Below are 17,555 nucleotides of genomic sequence, written 5' to 3' on the forward strand. Positions count from 1 at the left end.
TCCATTCCTGTGGCCTGTATGGGTTCTGCTTTCCTGGCTAGAGCCCCAAGGGCCCAGTCCAAGAAGCTGAATACCTCGAAAGAACGAAATATCCCTTTAATGAGGTGGTCTAGCTCCGTCATGGACCACATTACTTTAGCAGAATTGAGAGCATGTCTCCTGGAAGAGTCAACAATCCCGGAGAAGTCCCCCTGGGAGGAGGCAGGTACTCCCAGGCCAAGAGCTTCTCCAGTCTCGTACCACATTCCCGCCTTAGACGCCAGCTTCGTCGGAGGAAAAGAAAAGGTAGTCTTCACCGCCTGTCTTTTTTTCTTTCAGCCAGTCTCCGATTCTAGCCATCGACTTCTTAGCCGAAATCGACAACTTCATCTTGATGAAGGACGACTGCTTCTGTGACTTTTTCCTCACAAACTGCGACTGAGGAGAACGTGGAGCCGCTGGTTTAAACTCCTCTCCATACAGCTCAAGTAGGGAGCGAGAAAGCACTTTATAATCCGCAGCCGCATTAGAAGGTTTATCCTCATCTTCCGATATTTCTTCTAATTCTAGACTTCCTTCCATCTCCTTATCCCTGTGGGTAGAAGGAACTAGTTCAGAAGCTTTATGTTGATCCAAATTGCAGTGTGTACCTTCATCAAACTCTTCCTGATGAACAACTGCGTCCGAGGAAAATTTCCGATCGTCGGAAGTATCGTGTCGTCGTGAACTGGAAGCGTCCTTACGTGAAGACGTCAAAGTGTCCTGGCGCCGAGAGGTTGGTAAATCCTGAGGCCGATCACTAGCCGCGTCCTTGTATCGAGCGCTAGATGTGTCTCGATGTTGGGAGGTGGATGCGTCCTTCCGTCGAGAGCAGGATGCGTCCTGCCGAAGAGCACTGTGAGTTTGCTTTCGCCGAGAGATATATGCGTCCTGACGCCGCGGGCTGGATGCGTCCTGACGTCGATAGCTGGGTGCGTCCTGCCGCCTAGAACTGGTTGCGCCCTGTGCGCGAGCGCTGAATGCGTCTTGTCCGCGAGCACTGCATACATCCTGGCGTCCCACTTTGAAGTCGTCTCGTTGAGCGAACAACTGTCGGAAACGCGAACGGACGTCTACCTGAGAGGAGACCTGAAGGTGTCGTCGTGCCGAGCAACCAAGTCCGTATCTCTGCGTCTAGAAGAAGGAGAAGAGAGGCGACGAGAACCAGGCTTAACCTGACGTCGAGACTCGGGAGAAGTAGCCTGAACGGAGCCAGACCCCTCACGGTGCCGAGAGACGGAAGGTTTAGCGAGAGGAGAGAGCCGTAACTTTCTTACGTCGCGCGAACGGTGTTGATAAAAATCCTGACGAGTTGAAGAACCCCGCTCCTTCTTACGTGCCGTAGAAACCTCTACCGGAGTTTCCTCCCTTGATCTCTTCACCGGTAGCTTGTCGTCCTTACGTCTACCCGACTGGGGAGGAAGGCGGCTAAAGGCTTCCACTAGCGAAGTCAGTTGTTCCTGCATGACAGCCATGAAAGATCTCGCTACCGCTGCTAGGTCCTGCGGTTCCGAAGGGGACAGGTGTCGAGAAATACTGGAAGACGGAGATGGTTCTCTAGAGCGTTCCTCGTAATCTGAGGAAAAGGAGATCTCTCTTGTCTCCATGCGTCCTGCGGAGAATCATCCTCTCTAGGTCTCGCCTTTTTCACAGGCGAGGCGTCCAAGTCGTCGTCAGAAGGAAACGGTTCCAGGCTACTCCATCTACTCGAATGGGGCGAGCGATAAAGAGTCTGATCAGGACGCTGCTTCCAACTCCTCTTGAGCGGTCTCGACTCCTCATACTGCCATCTGCGTCGAGGAGAGGGGCTCGGAGAAGACGCTACCACTTCCGACACGCCTTTTCTGTGGCGGTCATAAGCAACAGGACTGCTTGAGGCGACGGCTGACCGAGGATCAGTTCCTCTCACCCCCTTACGGTCATCGACGTACCTTCTCCCCTGGTCCTGGGAGCTTGGTAGAGGTCTAGGCCTAGGGGTATGACAGGATCGATCAGTCGCCACCTCCACTGCACTTTCACAAGCACTATCACTTATTTCACCTTCACTCTTACCTTGTTTAAAGGCTGCAAGTTGATCCTTGAGGACTTGCATCTCAGCCGCCATCTTGACAAACTGAGGGTCATCCAAAGCAGCTACAGGTTCTGTTACAGGAGAAGGAGCTACTACCTCAGGAACAGGTTCAACTACTACAGGGGTTGAGGGAACAGAAAGGTCTACGCTAACATCACTTCCAGACCTAGATTTAGATTTAGAAGCCCTCCTGACTTTATCTAACTCCAATCTACGCACATAGCGTTTCATATCCAACCATTGTTTCTCATCCAAAACCTCGCATTCTTTACATCTTTTATCCAAGGCACATTCAAAACCCCTACACCTCAAACAAACAGTGTGAGGATCCACCGAAGCCTTCGGCAATCTCACTATCAAAGAACAATCAAAAGAATAATCCAAAAACACAAGCCAAAAACCGATTGCCATCCACAGAATACGTCACCAATTCATAGAAATACAGCGACACAGGGAAGCGAGCGAAAAACCCGACGGCGGACTAGCAACGATGTTGACAGTCCAACCGGGAGAGATGATCTGAGGAATAGAAAATGGGAATGATTCCAAGTACCACCCTGTAAGGGTTGTTAACCACCTAACCGAACGCCTACCACTCGGCGGTTGCCGCGAGTTTTGAAAAATCTGCCGGACCGATAGAGACTATAGCTATATATATATAACTGCCAGGTAAGTTCTATTCATAAAATAGTACATTCACATAAGCAATGTGCCAAAGGTTCATCTAATGGCACCCCTCTTACTTTAATTTTTTACTTTTTTAAATAAAAAGTTTTCCTTTAAAGGAACATTTTGCTGGCTTGGGTAGACTCACACTTATTTTCAGTTTTTCTTTTGTAGACATGCCAGTTATACTCATTAGTACTTTCAGTTTGTTTCAATATGACACAGTGTTCAAGATTACAGATTGCACATTGGCTGGTTGCTACTCCAGTCTGCGTAATGATATTCCATTTCTTTAATCAGAACATATTAATTTACTGCGGCACTTTTTTATGTGAAGGATTTACTGCATTTACACTGATGTGTTGTAGAATTAGTGTTGCTTATCTTTTTTGCTGGAGTATTTTCATTTTAAGAGACAGATTTTTCCAATTAATTTTATTTTAGAAACATTCAACAAGCCTTTTGCCTTCAAGACCTAGAGCAGGTACCCATGAGGAAACCTTATGTCACAAAGAAGTTTGAGAGGCATTGGTTTTCTTCCAGCACCTTCATATGGCCATGTTATAGAAAGTGCTGCAGATGTAGCTTTGCTATGATCTGTCAGTTCTGCCACACTGTACCTAAGATTCTGTATAGATTCAGAAATGGGTTAGTACATGTGGACTTGTTCTGAGCTGTTCACAGAAATCAGAAGCCAAGTCACTGCATAGAACAAATATTGAATTCAAGAATTCTACAAGACTTCCAAAAACAATGTATGCATGTAAGGCTTTAGCAGAAGAAACTGGGAAACAGAAGGTTAAAAAACAAGCTGAGAAAGCTACAGCTACAAGAAACCTATTGAACTATAAAAAAAAGGGAAATACTAAAATGCAAATACGTATCAACTACTTTAGTTTGCCTAAAAAAATTAATAAAAAGGAGTAAAATTGAGAACAAGCCCAAATTTCATAAGGTTTGCCTAAAGGATTCATTCTAAATTGGCAGTGGAAATTAGAGCAAGTTAGAGTTCAGGATGTTGGAAATCTAGGTGGGATAAGATCAAAGGAAAATTATGAAAAGTTAGTCAAGAAACAATTAAGCCAAACCTTAGGGTATGCTTTTATACCTACCGAATTTATACCTGCTTTACAAAATTCACTGTACAGATTTAACTTGTACAAAATGATTAAGGCTATAATAATTCTTCAAGTTACAATGACGCTTCTAGTCACAGCAAAACTATGGGATGAAAAAACAAAGGTTCAGTTTTAGAACTGTATTTGTTCTATTCATCAATAAAATATAAGAAAAACCTAAGCTTTTACGACATTTGTCAAAGTTCTTACAAAAGTTTCCTTGATAAAAGAACACATCCAACACTTGCTTTACACAAAGTTTATTTCACAAGTAGAACACGTCATTACATGCTAAGTTTACATCTGCAATATTAACATTACATCTTGATAACAATACAGACTTCAGACATGTGTCAATCATCCAACACTCCATGTAAATTGGCCACTTCAGTGTACACATCATCCAAAACTGTACTAAAAGAAGAAAGACTCGTTTTATATTATTTGATCTTCTTCCATTGGGGCAAAATCTACACCATTCATGTAAAAAATTTATTAAAAAATTTGACAATACACAGTCGTGTGCTCTTTACTAGAAGGTTACAATATAAACAAACACATGGAATAGTTCACCAAATGTATCACTTACTCTCTTGCACATTCTCTTGTATACTTACTGAATTAAAGCATTCACTGTTTGCAAGTAGTACTGTATTTGAAGTAATGAATTCTCCACAATTGTCTATTTGCCCACCTTTACAAAATTACACTTACTTTTCCAACTCAGCAATATTAGCTTGGAAAATCATTTTGCCACAAATTGAAATTTAAAACAAAAATTATTATACTATACCAACACAATAATAAAAAATACCCTCAGCACCATAACTTTAAAGCCCTACTTATTCAAAAACTGGCATGACCATGTTGTAAAATACAGTCCTTCAAAATTCATCTACTGCACTTAATCATCAACAACAATAATGATGGACTATAAAAATAAAAAATTTCCCTTTCAATGTCATTATCCACACAAAATTTCTCACACCTCTAAACAAAACAAACTACAGCACTTTTTACTTTCAACTGAAGAACTGGCCATATAAAAACTTGATTCAATTCTTTATTGATCTAGTATTTGAAATTAAATAAAAAATTTATCATCATGTAACCCAAGCAGATAAAAAAATTACCTAAAATGATGGTAGTCTTACGTAGTTCTCTATGTCCTCCTCAAAAGTCACAATGACTTACAATACTGACCTGTTTCTTGCACAGAATAACAAAATATACAGCAAAACTTTGAAAATAACCATTTTCAGCCATACAGTATTAAATAAAACTTTGATCACCAAGTACTTTATTTACAAATATCTCTGCAAAGCTTATGTTCTAACAATTTTAAAGTTCTGCCACTTTCCATGGTAGTTTCTTTTAATTTAAAATAACATGTGATCATACAAGATTCGATGCTGCAAAAAGCCTAAGGATGACAGCTTACTTTAGTTTTTAATTTATAAAGCTTGCCAATAATTCTGTGAAATGAAAAGGCTCCTTCAGAAGATGCCAGAACCTACTTCTGCAGGTTACTTACTACTGGAACATCATACTGAAACCACATTTTAAAACCCTTTTTGTAAACTTACGAAGGACAACCTGAATAACAAGATTGAAATGAGATTCTTCTGTAACCAAACTTTATGTGTGTACTACAGTTTAATCTACAATAACACTTAGTTAATACATCTTATTGGCAAGGAATGATATGACACAACTACACTTGAAAGAGAAAATACTAAGCTTAACATACTCTACATTCTTTCATAATCCAATATGATAAAAATAATCTCAAAACTCCTAAGATGGACTAATCAATTTTTTTTTATTAAGTTACAGTACTAAATTGTACAAAAATAGAAGTACTGTACTGCATCAAGTGTGCTCTTACACCTGAGGTCTTGAGGTGGAAAAGAAGTGTCAAAAGGCATTTATTATTTCTATGACACAATCCTTTACACATACACACATTTACAAGGTCAAATCTCATATCATTTGACAATATAAAATAAAATTGTTCTAAAAATTATCCACAGAAGAATTAAGTACAATGCTGAACAGTTAACCTTATTAACCAAACACTCAGTATCACCATTTTCACTTTTTTCTCATACCGTCAACAATACTAAAACCTGTATGTTATTTTGATAAAAACAGCAACAGCAAAATAAAAAAAAATTAGTGACTCTACCTGTTATCCAAGCTTGTGTGAGGAGTCTTCTCATATTAACACGATCATTTTTTATAAAAACTCCATCTCCCTCTCTATACCAACAAACTTGAGCTGTTCTGTTGGACCATATCTGAAAGAAAAAGAAACAACCAATTTATTCAAGATTATTTTTCCTTGCATTTTCTCTCATCGCCTACAATTACACTGACAATAAAGGGGAAATATCCTTAACAAATTCTATTCACTGTTAAGAAATGCATGTGGACGACTGAAATTAAAATGACCAGGTACCATGCAAATTACCTTCTAAAGCTAATCCTACTAAGAACCTTCATACAATTATGAACAAAATATTTATCTTTTTTCTAATTCTTTCACAAAAATTACCAATAACATGAACACACATTCATGGTCTTCAGTAATGGAAACTTCACTCCCATCCATAAAAATACTGCCTGCTGGTCATAAAAGTGCATGTGATCCATTGGAGCATGGGTTTCAAGTAGGAGAGACCCTAACTTTTAATGCAGTCTTGGTTACAACTGTGGACAATTAGTGTTGAGAGATAGGACATTTGATACAAGTAATAGGGTTTTTATCACAAAAACAAAAAGTTGTTTTTGAAAAATACATTTTACTTCAGCCTCATCACAACTTTGATGGGAAAGCAAGATCTAATTTAAAACTCTCAGGATTCCGTTTAGCAAGGAATCCAATCCTCTAGGATGAACAATAAGCTGTCAAGTAAATGTTGAAGCCCTGCAGCAGACACCAAACTAAGGGGTCTGAACATTTCAGTTCACGCCACACTACAGATGTAAAACAATTAGGTACATGGCAACAGTCACCACCCTGTAGCAGGTTTCAAGAAAGTTACTTCTACGACAAGTTCCACCATTATGGGTACCAGACGTGCACTGCCTCTCCTAGAACATAACATACATCTTACACTTACATTTAATAAAGAGCAGCAGCTAACATCCAGATTTATCTATAAGGACAGAAAACCAAGAAAACTGATGCAGCAGACAAAGTTTAATTGGGTAGTGTTCCATTCATTACCAAGAAGCCTCCATGGTAACCTGTCTAGCCCAAGACAGGCTGAGTATATTGGCAGCATTTCCTATGATGGCTTGAGAGGAGGAATAGTTCGAAAATTTGCTGGCTGATAAGATAATTGAATAGCAAAACATTTTACTCAGACAATGGAAAACTTCTAGGCCTTTAAAAACTGTATGGCATCAAGATTGCAAAACTGGTCCTGGTGTTTATCAAGTGGAGTTAGCTATCAATTGAGCTGTGACAGCCACATTACTAGAGGGGCCACTGACTGTTCTTTTGTTTGTTTGTTTGTAAGGTGTTTTTATGTTGCATGGAACCAGTGGTTATTCAGCAACGGGACCAACGGCTTTACGTGACTTCCGAACTACGTTGAGAGTGAACTTCTACCATCAGAAATACACATCTCTAACCCCTCAATTGTATGCCTGAGAATCGAACTCATCGGCCAAGACCATACTGATCATGCCACTGATTGTTAACAGGGTAAATTCTGCATGACTTGATGTTAGGAGAGCTGGGAGTCCTTGCTTGCAGCTACATAAGTATCTTCAAGTTAGGAGATTTACACCTCCCTGTTACTAGATCAACATGCCTAATACTGACAAAAGGGTTAGTGCCATATGGAAAAATCTCTCGAGATGCCTCCTATGTAGTGTAAGATGTCCAGCACAGAATCAGAGACCTAGGGAAGGTTCCTGAAGTTCCGCAACTAACCATACCTGCCTGGTCTTCTCCAAGGATGATAGAAACATCTAGGAAATACCAAACCAATAATAGGGTTGTTATCCTCCATGGTATTGGGTTTAAGAAACTATTTAAGAGAATTGCATCATGGCTAAGTGGTCACGTCTGCTATCTTAAAAACATGACTGCCGGGATTCATCCAGAATTATGTATAGGGGTGAAGTCCCACATGAAACTATTAGTTAAGGAAGTGATCCAGGAAAGCTTCAAGTCAGAACTTGTGGAGACTGCCTCAACATAGAAGAACATGCAGTGGAAGTTTAGCTGGTGGGGTGCAACTAGGGTCTACTTATTCTAATGCAGAAGCTGGCCAAGCAAAAATGTATCTTATAAACTAATAACACTAAAAGTCCATAGGATAAAGGGTAATATCAAAGATTTTTTTTCTGATGATGCACTCAGATGTCAAACATAAGGGAGGAGGTATTTTCTATATGCCACTAAGCCATGGTCATTAACCTGGAGAACTGTGCAAATCATAGATGGTAATTGTAGGCAGAATTTACATAATAAACTGGCTACTGAGTCTGATTAAACAAAATTTTCTTGGTGATATACAACACAATATGGCAAAATAAATCAACAAAATCTCCTACCAGATGGAGATGAAGTCAACAAAAAGCTACTGTACGGTGCTGGTCATCCAGCCAGCCAGATAACCTTTTTTGATTCAGAAATTATGTATCTACAATTTGTGAAGACCATGAATGTGGACTAATGGATGAGTTTGTTGTTATACTATCATTCTAACAGATTCAGCTACAAAATATTCAGCATTTTCAGTCATCCTCAGTTTTATTGAACATTCATTTTATGAGAGAAGGCAAAAAAGTGTAATGTTCTTTTTTCATTTTCCTAAGAGAATTATTGTTAACATTATCAAATAACTTGTCACTTGCTGGGTTTAAATTCTTTATTCACTTAAGGTAGTCATATTAAATTCTTTATTAGCTTAAGGTAGTCATATTTCAGCAAATAACTTTTGTTGACAGCAGAATTCCTTATGCTTCTGAGAACCAAGAATTCTTCCAAGACGTAAAGTCATTGCTTTATTTACTGTTTTGAGAAGTATGGTAACATACAATAAGAAAATCACTTCCATATATTCAGTTGGATTTCACCCTTCCCCCTGGAAACAAATACCGATTTTCTAAGTTACTGTTTCTTATCCTACTTAAGGTTAATATACCTGTAATCAAAGAACAGTTCCTCTCCCGACTGTATGTGTCTCTTGGCAAAGATTCCAATTCGGTGGTCACCATTCACCATCATGACTTTCGCATAGCAGTTAGGGTTTATGGAGTGATTAGCAAAACGAATTTTGTTGCCTTTGCGTGTAGCATCCACAACAAAATCTGGAAAGTAGAAGTGATTTCTCAGGCAAATATCTTTAAATGAATATAACTGCAATTTTAGTAATGTTTACTACAAACAGAAGGAAAACTTCAACAATCACATTTCTAAGATGTGACAAAAATGAGCAGTGTCACTAGGCAATGCTTTATAATGAAAAATGAGAAGAATATCATGAAAGCTTTCATGAAAAAAGTCATGAAATAATCATTAACTTAAGTCAATTAATGCTCACCATTGTTGAGATTAAACAAGAATGAACACATGTACTTGTCATAAACTTTTCCACGTCTATCAGCTTCATCTTGAGATATTATTTCGCCACAGTATTCTGAGATGAACTCATTCTTCTGAGCTGAGTCTTTGAGATATATTCCCCATCCTGCAACATCTGATGGTGCCATTAATAAATGTTTGTCTGAAAAAGAAACACAAATAATTCACTAACCTGATGTCAAATAATTTTTGTGGGCAACTTCTACAGTAATATTACAGGGAGTCATATTGGTGTCTGATTTAATTACACATCAAAGAAACCATCAGAGTTAGTGCTAAGAAGAATTTCTTTCTGCTACAAGGGTAAAACAGTTTTGAATTCCAGACATGCATTAAGGGGGCCGGCCGGAACCCCTATACGTATATGGTGGTATAGGGCGAAAAATGCAGTCATGAAAAAATTCATGGAGGTTCATATGGCAATTGAGAATACGTATACGAAATATTTTGTCAAAATTCCTCTTACTTTCGTAGTTACAGGGTAATTAGTTAACGTAACTCAATAAGCCTAAAACATTGATCCGTACAAGAAAATGCAATATTTCTTCTATTACCGTAAATTTTGATAATTATTGTCAAAGAAATTGGGAGAAATGGCATCTGTAGACATTCTCCGAGTCGAGAAGGGAGACTTCACTTCAGTCAGCTACCATTCCAACCATCAGAGCGAGCACAGACTTCAAGCAGTCTACACGTTCGATTTCACCTCTGACATTAGCTTGCTTTTACATATGTTTATGTATGTTTTGGCAAGAATTTCATCATGCCAATGACGAAAAGACAAGGAAAACATCTCGCTAACATACAGACGAAGAAAAATCGCTCAAGTATTATTACAGAATATCATAATATACGCGTAGTTAGTGAAGAGAGAGGGGAGGGTTGCACACGTCACACTGTGCCCAAGGCTACGATCTTTGAGCAAAGAGATCTTCATTTATAATAAATAACAAAGTTTTGGTTTTTTAATACTCAAAATGGAATATGAAATTCATAATAATCATGATTTATTAAATTGCCTTTGTAGAAAGAGTACACCTTTGAGTTTCACCTCTGACATTCTCTTGCATTTACGTTTGTTTATCTTTGTTTCGGCAAGAATTTCATCATGCCAAAGAGGAAAATACAAGGAAAACATCTCGCTAACATACAGAAGAAGAAAATTCGCTGTAATAAGCCGAGTTAGTGAAGGGGAGAGAGAGAATTGCGTAGGAAGGAGTGCCCCATCTTGCCTCAAGCAGTGCCCCAGGCTACGATATATGAGCAAAGGGATCATCATATATGATTAAATTATGATAAATGAAATAGTTTTGGTTTATTAATACACAAAAAAGAAATATACATTCATGATAATCATTATTTATTTACATTGTCTTTATAGAAATACGAAGGAAAACTTTGAACGCCCGTATCTCAAAACTATACTTATTGACCTTCAAAATCTATCTTCTCACTTAGTTTTAAAGCTATAACATTGGAATTTGGTATATAACTCAGAAAGACATTATAGAACAATCAAATAGAGCCCTTTTTTCCAATTTTTGTTTCGTCTTTTTTTTATAAATTTTTTTCTCCTGATTTATAGGGTTTATTTCTTTACCATATTGAAAAATTCATCTCTAGCAAAAAAATGACTTTTAGAAAAAAACTCCCCATTCGATTGGAGGTCTACATCAGGTCTATATATGGTAGTAATCCCAGGTCTTAATATTAAATATCAAGGGAGGAGATAGAATTTGAAAAATGGTTATTTTCGGGATAAATCGCCCTGGCATCACAAAACCGAAGGTCAGAGGCAAAAATCATATGCGGTTTGGAGATGTCCCAAGTCACCTTATTAAGTGGTATGAATATCAAAGTCCTGTCCTTAAAAAATGGCATTAGCCGGCCGGCCCCCTTAAACTACTTTCCTTCCCCTATATAGATAAAGTATTCCACAAAAAATATACGGATTTAGTTGGTTCAGCTCAACCCTTGTAGGGTGGGGATCTACAAGAGACAGAGACAGACAGAGAGACTGTACTAACACTATCATTATGACTGTAAGAATTCATAAAATTATAACTTAATAAAATCCATAAGATGGTATCATAAACATACACAAAACCTGCTACACTGTTTGTAAACTTACGTAAACCACGCTGTACAGACACATTTTTACAAGTAATCTTGTTGACCGAAAATTCATGAGCTCCACAAGTAACACAAAGATCTGGGTCACACTCGCGAACAGCCAGAAAGCAAGGGCACTGTTTTGTGTTACAAGACGCTTTGCAGCGACAGCCCGGAAACCGATTTTGGCCTGAAAAAATGTTAAAAAAGGAAATCAGAATATAAATAGTTAGCAATCATTCTTCCCCTTATATATGATTTCCTTGGAACATTAGTACTGAATACTGTACATAAAAAAATACCAAGTAAGTGAACTTGAATCTTGTCATTTATATTTCATGAACCCCATTTTGAAAAAAAAAGAAAAAAGTCAAGTAGTTAACAACTGAATCAGAGAGAGAGGTCTCATGAATTTTTACAGCATGGAAAAGTGGTAGAGTAAGAGGACTGATAAACAATATGAGTAAAATCAAGCCAGCGAGTAGTAAGGAAGTAAAGAAATTAAAATCTGGGAAGTGGTTACTGATTGTATATGAATGATGTAGGCTTGGTGTGAGGTGGACACGATATAGGAATCATATATATCTCTTTAGTTTAAAAAAGCAAGGGATTTTCAATGTCCAAAAATTAGAATATATGCTGATGAAAAGATAGTTGACAACAACTATCTTAAAATGCCACTACACTTTGATCAATTCCATTTTTTGACACAACTCTCACCCCATTGTCTTGACCCTACCCCTTCACTCTATCCAATTTTCAAGTAAAAATCCATCTTACTCAATCAAGACAATAAAAATGTGTTAGACTCCAGCATATGAGGGAAGTGGAGGAAATGAAAAAGCATATACAGCTGCAAAATTAGCTTGCACTATTCCATCAGCAATTACAAATGCCCCAGTAACATGTATTAAGCCTTTAATATATCAAGACTGGCAAACAGATTGGACATCAGTGTCAACTACAAATAAGCTGAGAAATATAAAAACTGAAGTACATTTATGGATGTCATATTCTCAAAAAGAAAAAGCTAAAGAAGTTATATTAATAACACTATGCATAGGCTATACTGGATTTTCACAGGATCATTTAATATCAGACCCAATGAAATGTAATATATACCAAACACCAACGACTACCTAACACTTATAAGTTGAATGTCCTGACTAGCTAACACTTATAAGTTGAATGTTCAATTTGGAACCAACAATGAAGCATTTATTTTCAAAACTCAACATTAAAAGGCATTCTTGCTGAAGGCAAAGATTTCTTATTTAATAAGATCATCATGTTTCCTAAATAAAATTGGTTTTCTAAATAAAGTCTATTTTTTTTATTGATTAATTCCTGAAAACCAGCCCGAGAAGAGCCCTTATTAGGCTCAGAGGTCTGGATAAATTAATCTTCTATAATCATAATAACTCTATTAAAGATACAGGTCCTCAGTGTTGCACAAGGGGACCCATCAAGATTTGCATGGACCTGGGGTTCCACAGACAGATTGTTCTTCCTCATCCTAGAGTCCTTGGAGGATTGGAGACCACTCACTGATCTTGGCTGAAAGGAGTCCAATTGGTACCATTCAAGTTTGAACTTCCTATGTTCTTGGACTCCTTGAACATATGTTGAAGGGCCACATGGTGGATTCACACCATATTTTTATCACCTTCTTGAGGTCATTATGTTGGCATCATGGCTAACATCACTACGATAGTGTACCTGAGAAAGCCTGGTGGAACAAGGTCCGAGTCTTTTTGCCTGCTAGCAGTAGGAATCTTGACTTGGACAGAAAGACACACAGCTACTTAAGTGCCAATATTTGTTCCTGATCTTTGCAACATCCTGGTGGCTGCTCTCCGAGTAGCTCACCAGGTCCTTCTTTCAGCATGGTCACTCGCTTCGATATCTGCAAAACCCTTCAGCAATTACTGAACATTACTGAACCCAGACTACCAATGTACTGGACTTTGCAGCTGAACCCAGTGGCATAGGTGGTGGAGTAGGTGTCATGCCCCAGCCTTAGGATGGTTTATTTGTCTGTCTATGACATAATCAGATTGTTAAGAAAGTCATCCTCTACATGATCTCATTTGCAATATTCTGAGTACCTGCCTACTAGCAAATATCCATCCTCTTCATCATTTCATTCCCAAGATTCAGGTACACAGAGGATTGCATTATCCTGGAGTACTTGCCTTTTATTGCTCAAAAGGCAAACATATTAATCATACACTTCTGGTGTCCTCCAACATTCCCTTCACTCTCCAGGATGGGATGGAAGGGAATGGAATGGAATATGAAATTTAGGCTTGAAGCCAAGCACTGGAATCTGAACTCTCTTCAAGATGGAGATTGAGAAGGAGGAATGATGCCTCATCTTTCAGGTCAGTGGAGCATGGCTAGACATGTACAGTGTAGCATTTTTCCTTGCAAGACCTTTCATGTTACTGTGGCTGGATCCAATTACAGGCGGCCCACGGTTAACGGTGTAATTGCTCAGCAGCGAATCAGTTTTATGGCTGTCATCAAAAATATTCATTAAAAAAATAAGGCATTTTTAAGGTACTATTACGGCACAATTTTCGGTCAACAGCGCCGCAGCGCCATTATGTCTAACGAGTACATACATTTCTAGAAATACTGTTCAGCCCATAAAGGTTATGCAAATGATATTAAAAATTTTTATAGAGAGTTATTACATAGGTATTAGGGTAAAATATATGCCTCTGATGCTGTTCTATGCCAAAAATATAGAGTTAAATGAGTGCACGTTTAGCTATGGATGTGTCGATTTATAAATGTTCATGCTTCTGTGTCGATTTATAAATGTTCATGCTTCTATGTTTAAAATGTGTATGAAAATGTATTATGTATAGGGTATTTTTATTTCTGCAAAGAAATATGATACAAAGGTAGCTTCGAAACTGCCCTTCACATTATCAAATACAATGTTTTTTCATGTTCATTCTTGTAAGCCGCCGCCTGCTGCTCCTCTGAAAATATAGTTAAATAAAGTGCAAATTTAGCGATCGATGTGTCGATTTTATAAATGTTCATGCTTTTATGTTAAAAATGTGTATGAAAATGTATTGTGTGTAGGGTATTTTCATTTCTGCGCAGAAATTTGATACTAAGGCAGCTTTTGAAACTGCCCTTCACATTATCAAATATGATGTTTTTTCACGTTTGTTCTTGTAAGCCGCCGCCTGCCGCTCTTCCGAAAATATCAAGTTAAAAAGAGTGCAAATTTAGCGATTTATGTGTCGATTTCATAAATGTTCATGCTTTTATGTTTAAGATGTGCATGAAAATATGCTACGTATAGGGTATTTTTATTTTTGTACATAAATATGAAAAAGATTAAGGGAGCTTTTGTAACTACCGTCCACGTTGTCAGACAATGTTTTTTCATCTTCATTCTTGTCCGCCACTGTTCCGAAAAATGCATGATGTTATTTTATTGATTTGGGAGCTAATCATAACTCCTTTTGTTAATGAAACTTCAGCTTTTTGAAGTCTTTGTAACAGCCCTTCACATGATGAAGACAATAGGTTGTTCAGTCACGTCCGAATAATAAAATTTTAATTTATATAATTAAATTGCGTTTTTATAACAAATTATATTTACAATTATTGCATAAATTTACTTTAAAATATAAAATTTGCATACACATTCGATTTTGCAACACCAATTTGTTTGTTTTTCCATGGGATAGAAGTTCAAAATATAACTGTGCAACTCGGTCGATTTTTGGCTTTGTTACTTGAGCAGAAAATTGAGGTACAACTGTATGAGCTCAAGATGCCGCTGCTAAGTAGATGGCATAGTGACGAAAATTAAGATAAGCTCAGAAAAAAAAGTAAATATACATCTTTTCCATAAATCCTTTAAAAAGTTATATATTACTTCACTGTATCCAATAATATTGCATGTATTCTCATATTATTGTAAAGGCAGTCCCCAGGTTATGACGGGTTCGGCTTACGACGTTTCGAGGTTAAGGTGCTTTTCAATTATATTCATCAGAAATTATTTCCAGGGTTACGATGGATGTTCCAGGGTTACGACACCAACAACACTGATCTGGCAGAAGAAATATGACACCAAAAATGCAAAATAATCAATATTTGAAGGTTTTTTTGATGAAAAATGCAATAAGAATGCACTTGACATTGTTTTGAATGCACCCAGAGCATTAAAAGTAAGGTTTTCTTAGGATTTTTTACAATGTTACGGCTTACGAAGATTTTCGGCTTATGACGCATCTCAAGAACGGAACCCCATTGTAACCCCGGGACTGCCTGTATTATAAAATACTATGGCAAATCTAAGCCAGCATTCCGCAGAGCAACCAACGGTTTGGTTTCAAATCAGCTGATGGCGAATACGTGTTTGTTTCGCCATATTCAATGCAATTCTGAGCAAATTTTCTTGCTTCTAGTTAGCATAAAATATCTAGATACTTGACTTACACGAGACAAGGTTATTTTTCCTTATACGACGTGTTTTTAGGAGGAAATATGAATTGAATATGTCTCGTTGTGATTGTGAACTATTTTTTTTTTTCGTTAACAGATTAAGTTGGCAGCATGTTAATTGCTTAAAAAATTACGTGATTCCGTTCGCAATTTTCCTTTATATCATCGTAATACGAACTTTACATTATTTATCTTGTATCGGCATGAAACCAACAGTAAAATGTGTTTTTTCAAGCACAGTAGTTTTGATTAAAATAATTTTATCTCAATTTATCTACGGTTGTGTTTGATAGCATACGTTTACTGCAGTTTTATCCTTGTTGCTGATACACGATAATAGTCATTGGCAGCTTGAACATTTTTCTCAGCTTCAGTTAGAACTAGGTTTAAATTTAGCAGTATATTTCCCGACTGATCTTTGATCTATAGCGAATAAAGTTATTACATTAAGATATCTCACTTCTATTCTACATAACATCATTTATAACAACTACGGCAATAGTGTACTATAGTACGATGATTGAAAAACAAGCCAAACGGATGTTATCCAATTTGGTTGTACTTAGAAAAAAAAAAAGTTGTTTCTCGTTCGGTTGTTCATGGCTGTACACGTTTATGCAACGAGTATAACATTAAAACCATACTTTCATCATTCTCTTTTGCTATTTTTGAACTTATGTAACTAGAAGATGGGATAAAGTTAGGCTATTGTAATTTGGTTTCTCATAAAATCGGATTATCAAAAGATGAACTATCATAACTTGAACACTACAGCTACCTGTACACTGTATAATACCCTAGTATATCTTTAAAAACTCTAGACACCCAAAGGATTAAAACTAGGCTTTTTTCACTTTACACTATTTAAAATACTATAATGTATACTGTACAGTACTACTGTACAGTAAATTCTATAGTACTATACTGCATAAATATAATTTTACTTATTGCGCCATCGCGGGATTACGGCGCTGTTTGACTGGTCTAGGGCGCTGTTAACTGGTCTAGAATTTCGAAAGAAGGTGTGCGGCGACCATAGGCTTTAAAATCGCTTAGCTTCGAAAATCACTTAGCGTTGGTGGCTAGGAACGGAACCCCAGCCGCTAACCGAGGGCGGCCTGTACAGAGTATTCATATCTGATTCAGAATAACCTTCATGTCTACAACTCCATTAAAAGTAAACCATATTCAAATGTTTAAATGATCAACTTTAACTTAGTCTAAACTTACAAGTAATTAAGTCTATGTACAGGTGTTTACAGGTAAGAGACAAAAGCACAATCAACTTACAGTCTGGACTGCAATTGCAAAATTTTTCGCAAAAATTCTGTGTCATGACACATCCACAGTTCTGGTCACATGGCTGATTGGGGTGATCACATGGTGAGTAATTATATACATGATTGCTTGATGAATCTTTCTTGAGCTGGGAAAACAATAAGAAAGTGAATAAGACATGGAAATATGCAGTAATGGCATACTATGC

At 37.5% G+C, this 17,555-nt stretch overlaps 1 protein-coding gene across 3 annotated transcripts in view; it reads right to left on the minus strand.

Moving 5' to 3' along the window:
• Window positions 1–3,998: 3,998 nt before the first annotated feature.
• LOC135217736 (histone-lysine N-methyltransferase E(z)-like) overlaps window positions 3,999–17,555 on the minus strand; it is a 90,882-nt gene continuing 77,325 nt past the window's right edge. For 2 of the 3 annotated variants that reach the window (XM_064253735.1, XM_064253734.1), the window contains 5 exons: window positions 17,360–17,495; window positions 11,610–11,780; window positions 9,438–9,620; window positions 9,039–9,204; window positions 3,999–6,173 (listed from right to left, as the gene is read on the minus strand). In XM_064253735.1, coding sequence (XP_064109805.1) covers window positions 6,113–6,173; window positions 9,039–9,204; window positions 9,438–9,620; window positions 11,610–11,780; window positions 17,360–17,495 — 717 coding nt within the window. In that variant the 3' untranslated portion in view covers window positions 3,999–6,112. The remainder of the gene's footprint in view (window positions 6,174–9,038; window positions 9,205–9,437; window positions 9,621–11,609; window positions 11,781–17,359; window positions 17,496–17,555) is intronic. The other variant, XR_010315178.1, reaches the window with a different exon arrangement.

Source organism: Macrobrachium nipponense, chromosome 7 (assembly GCF_015104395.2).
Source record: "Macrobrachium nipponense isolate FS-2020 chromosome 7, ASM1510439v2, whole genome shotgun sequence".
In the NCBI taxonomy this organism is placed as follows: domain Eukaryota; kingdom Metazoa; phylum Arthropoda; class Malacostraca; order Decapoda; family Palaemonidae; genus Macrobrachium; species Macrobrachium nipponense.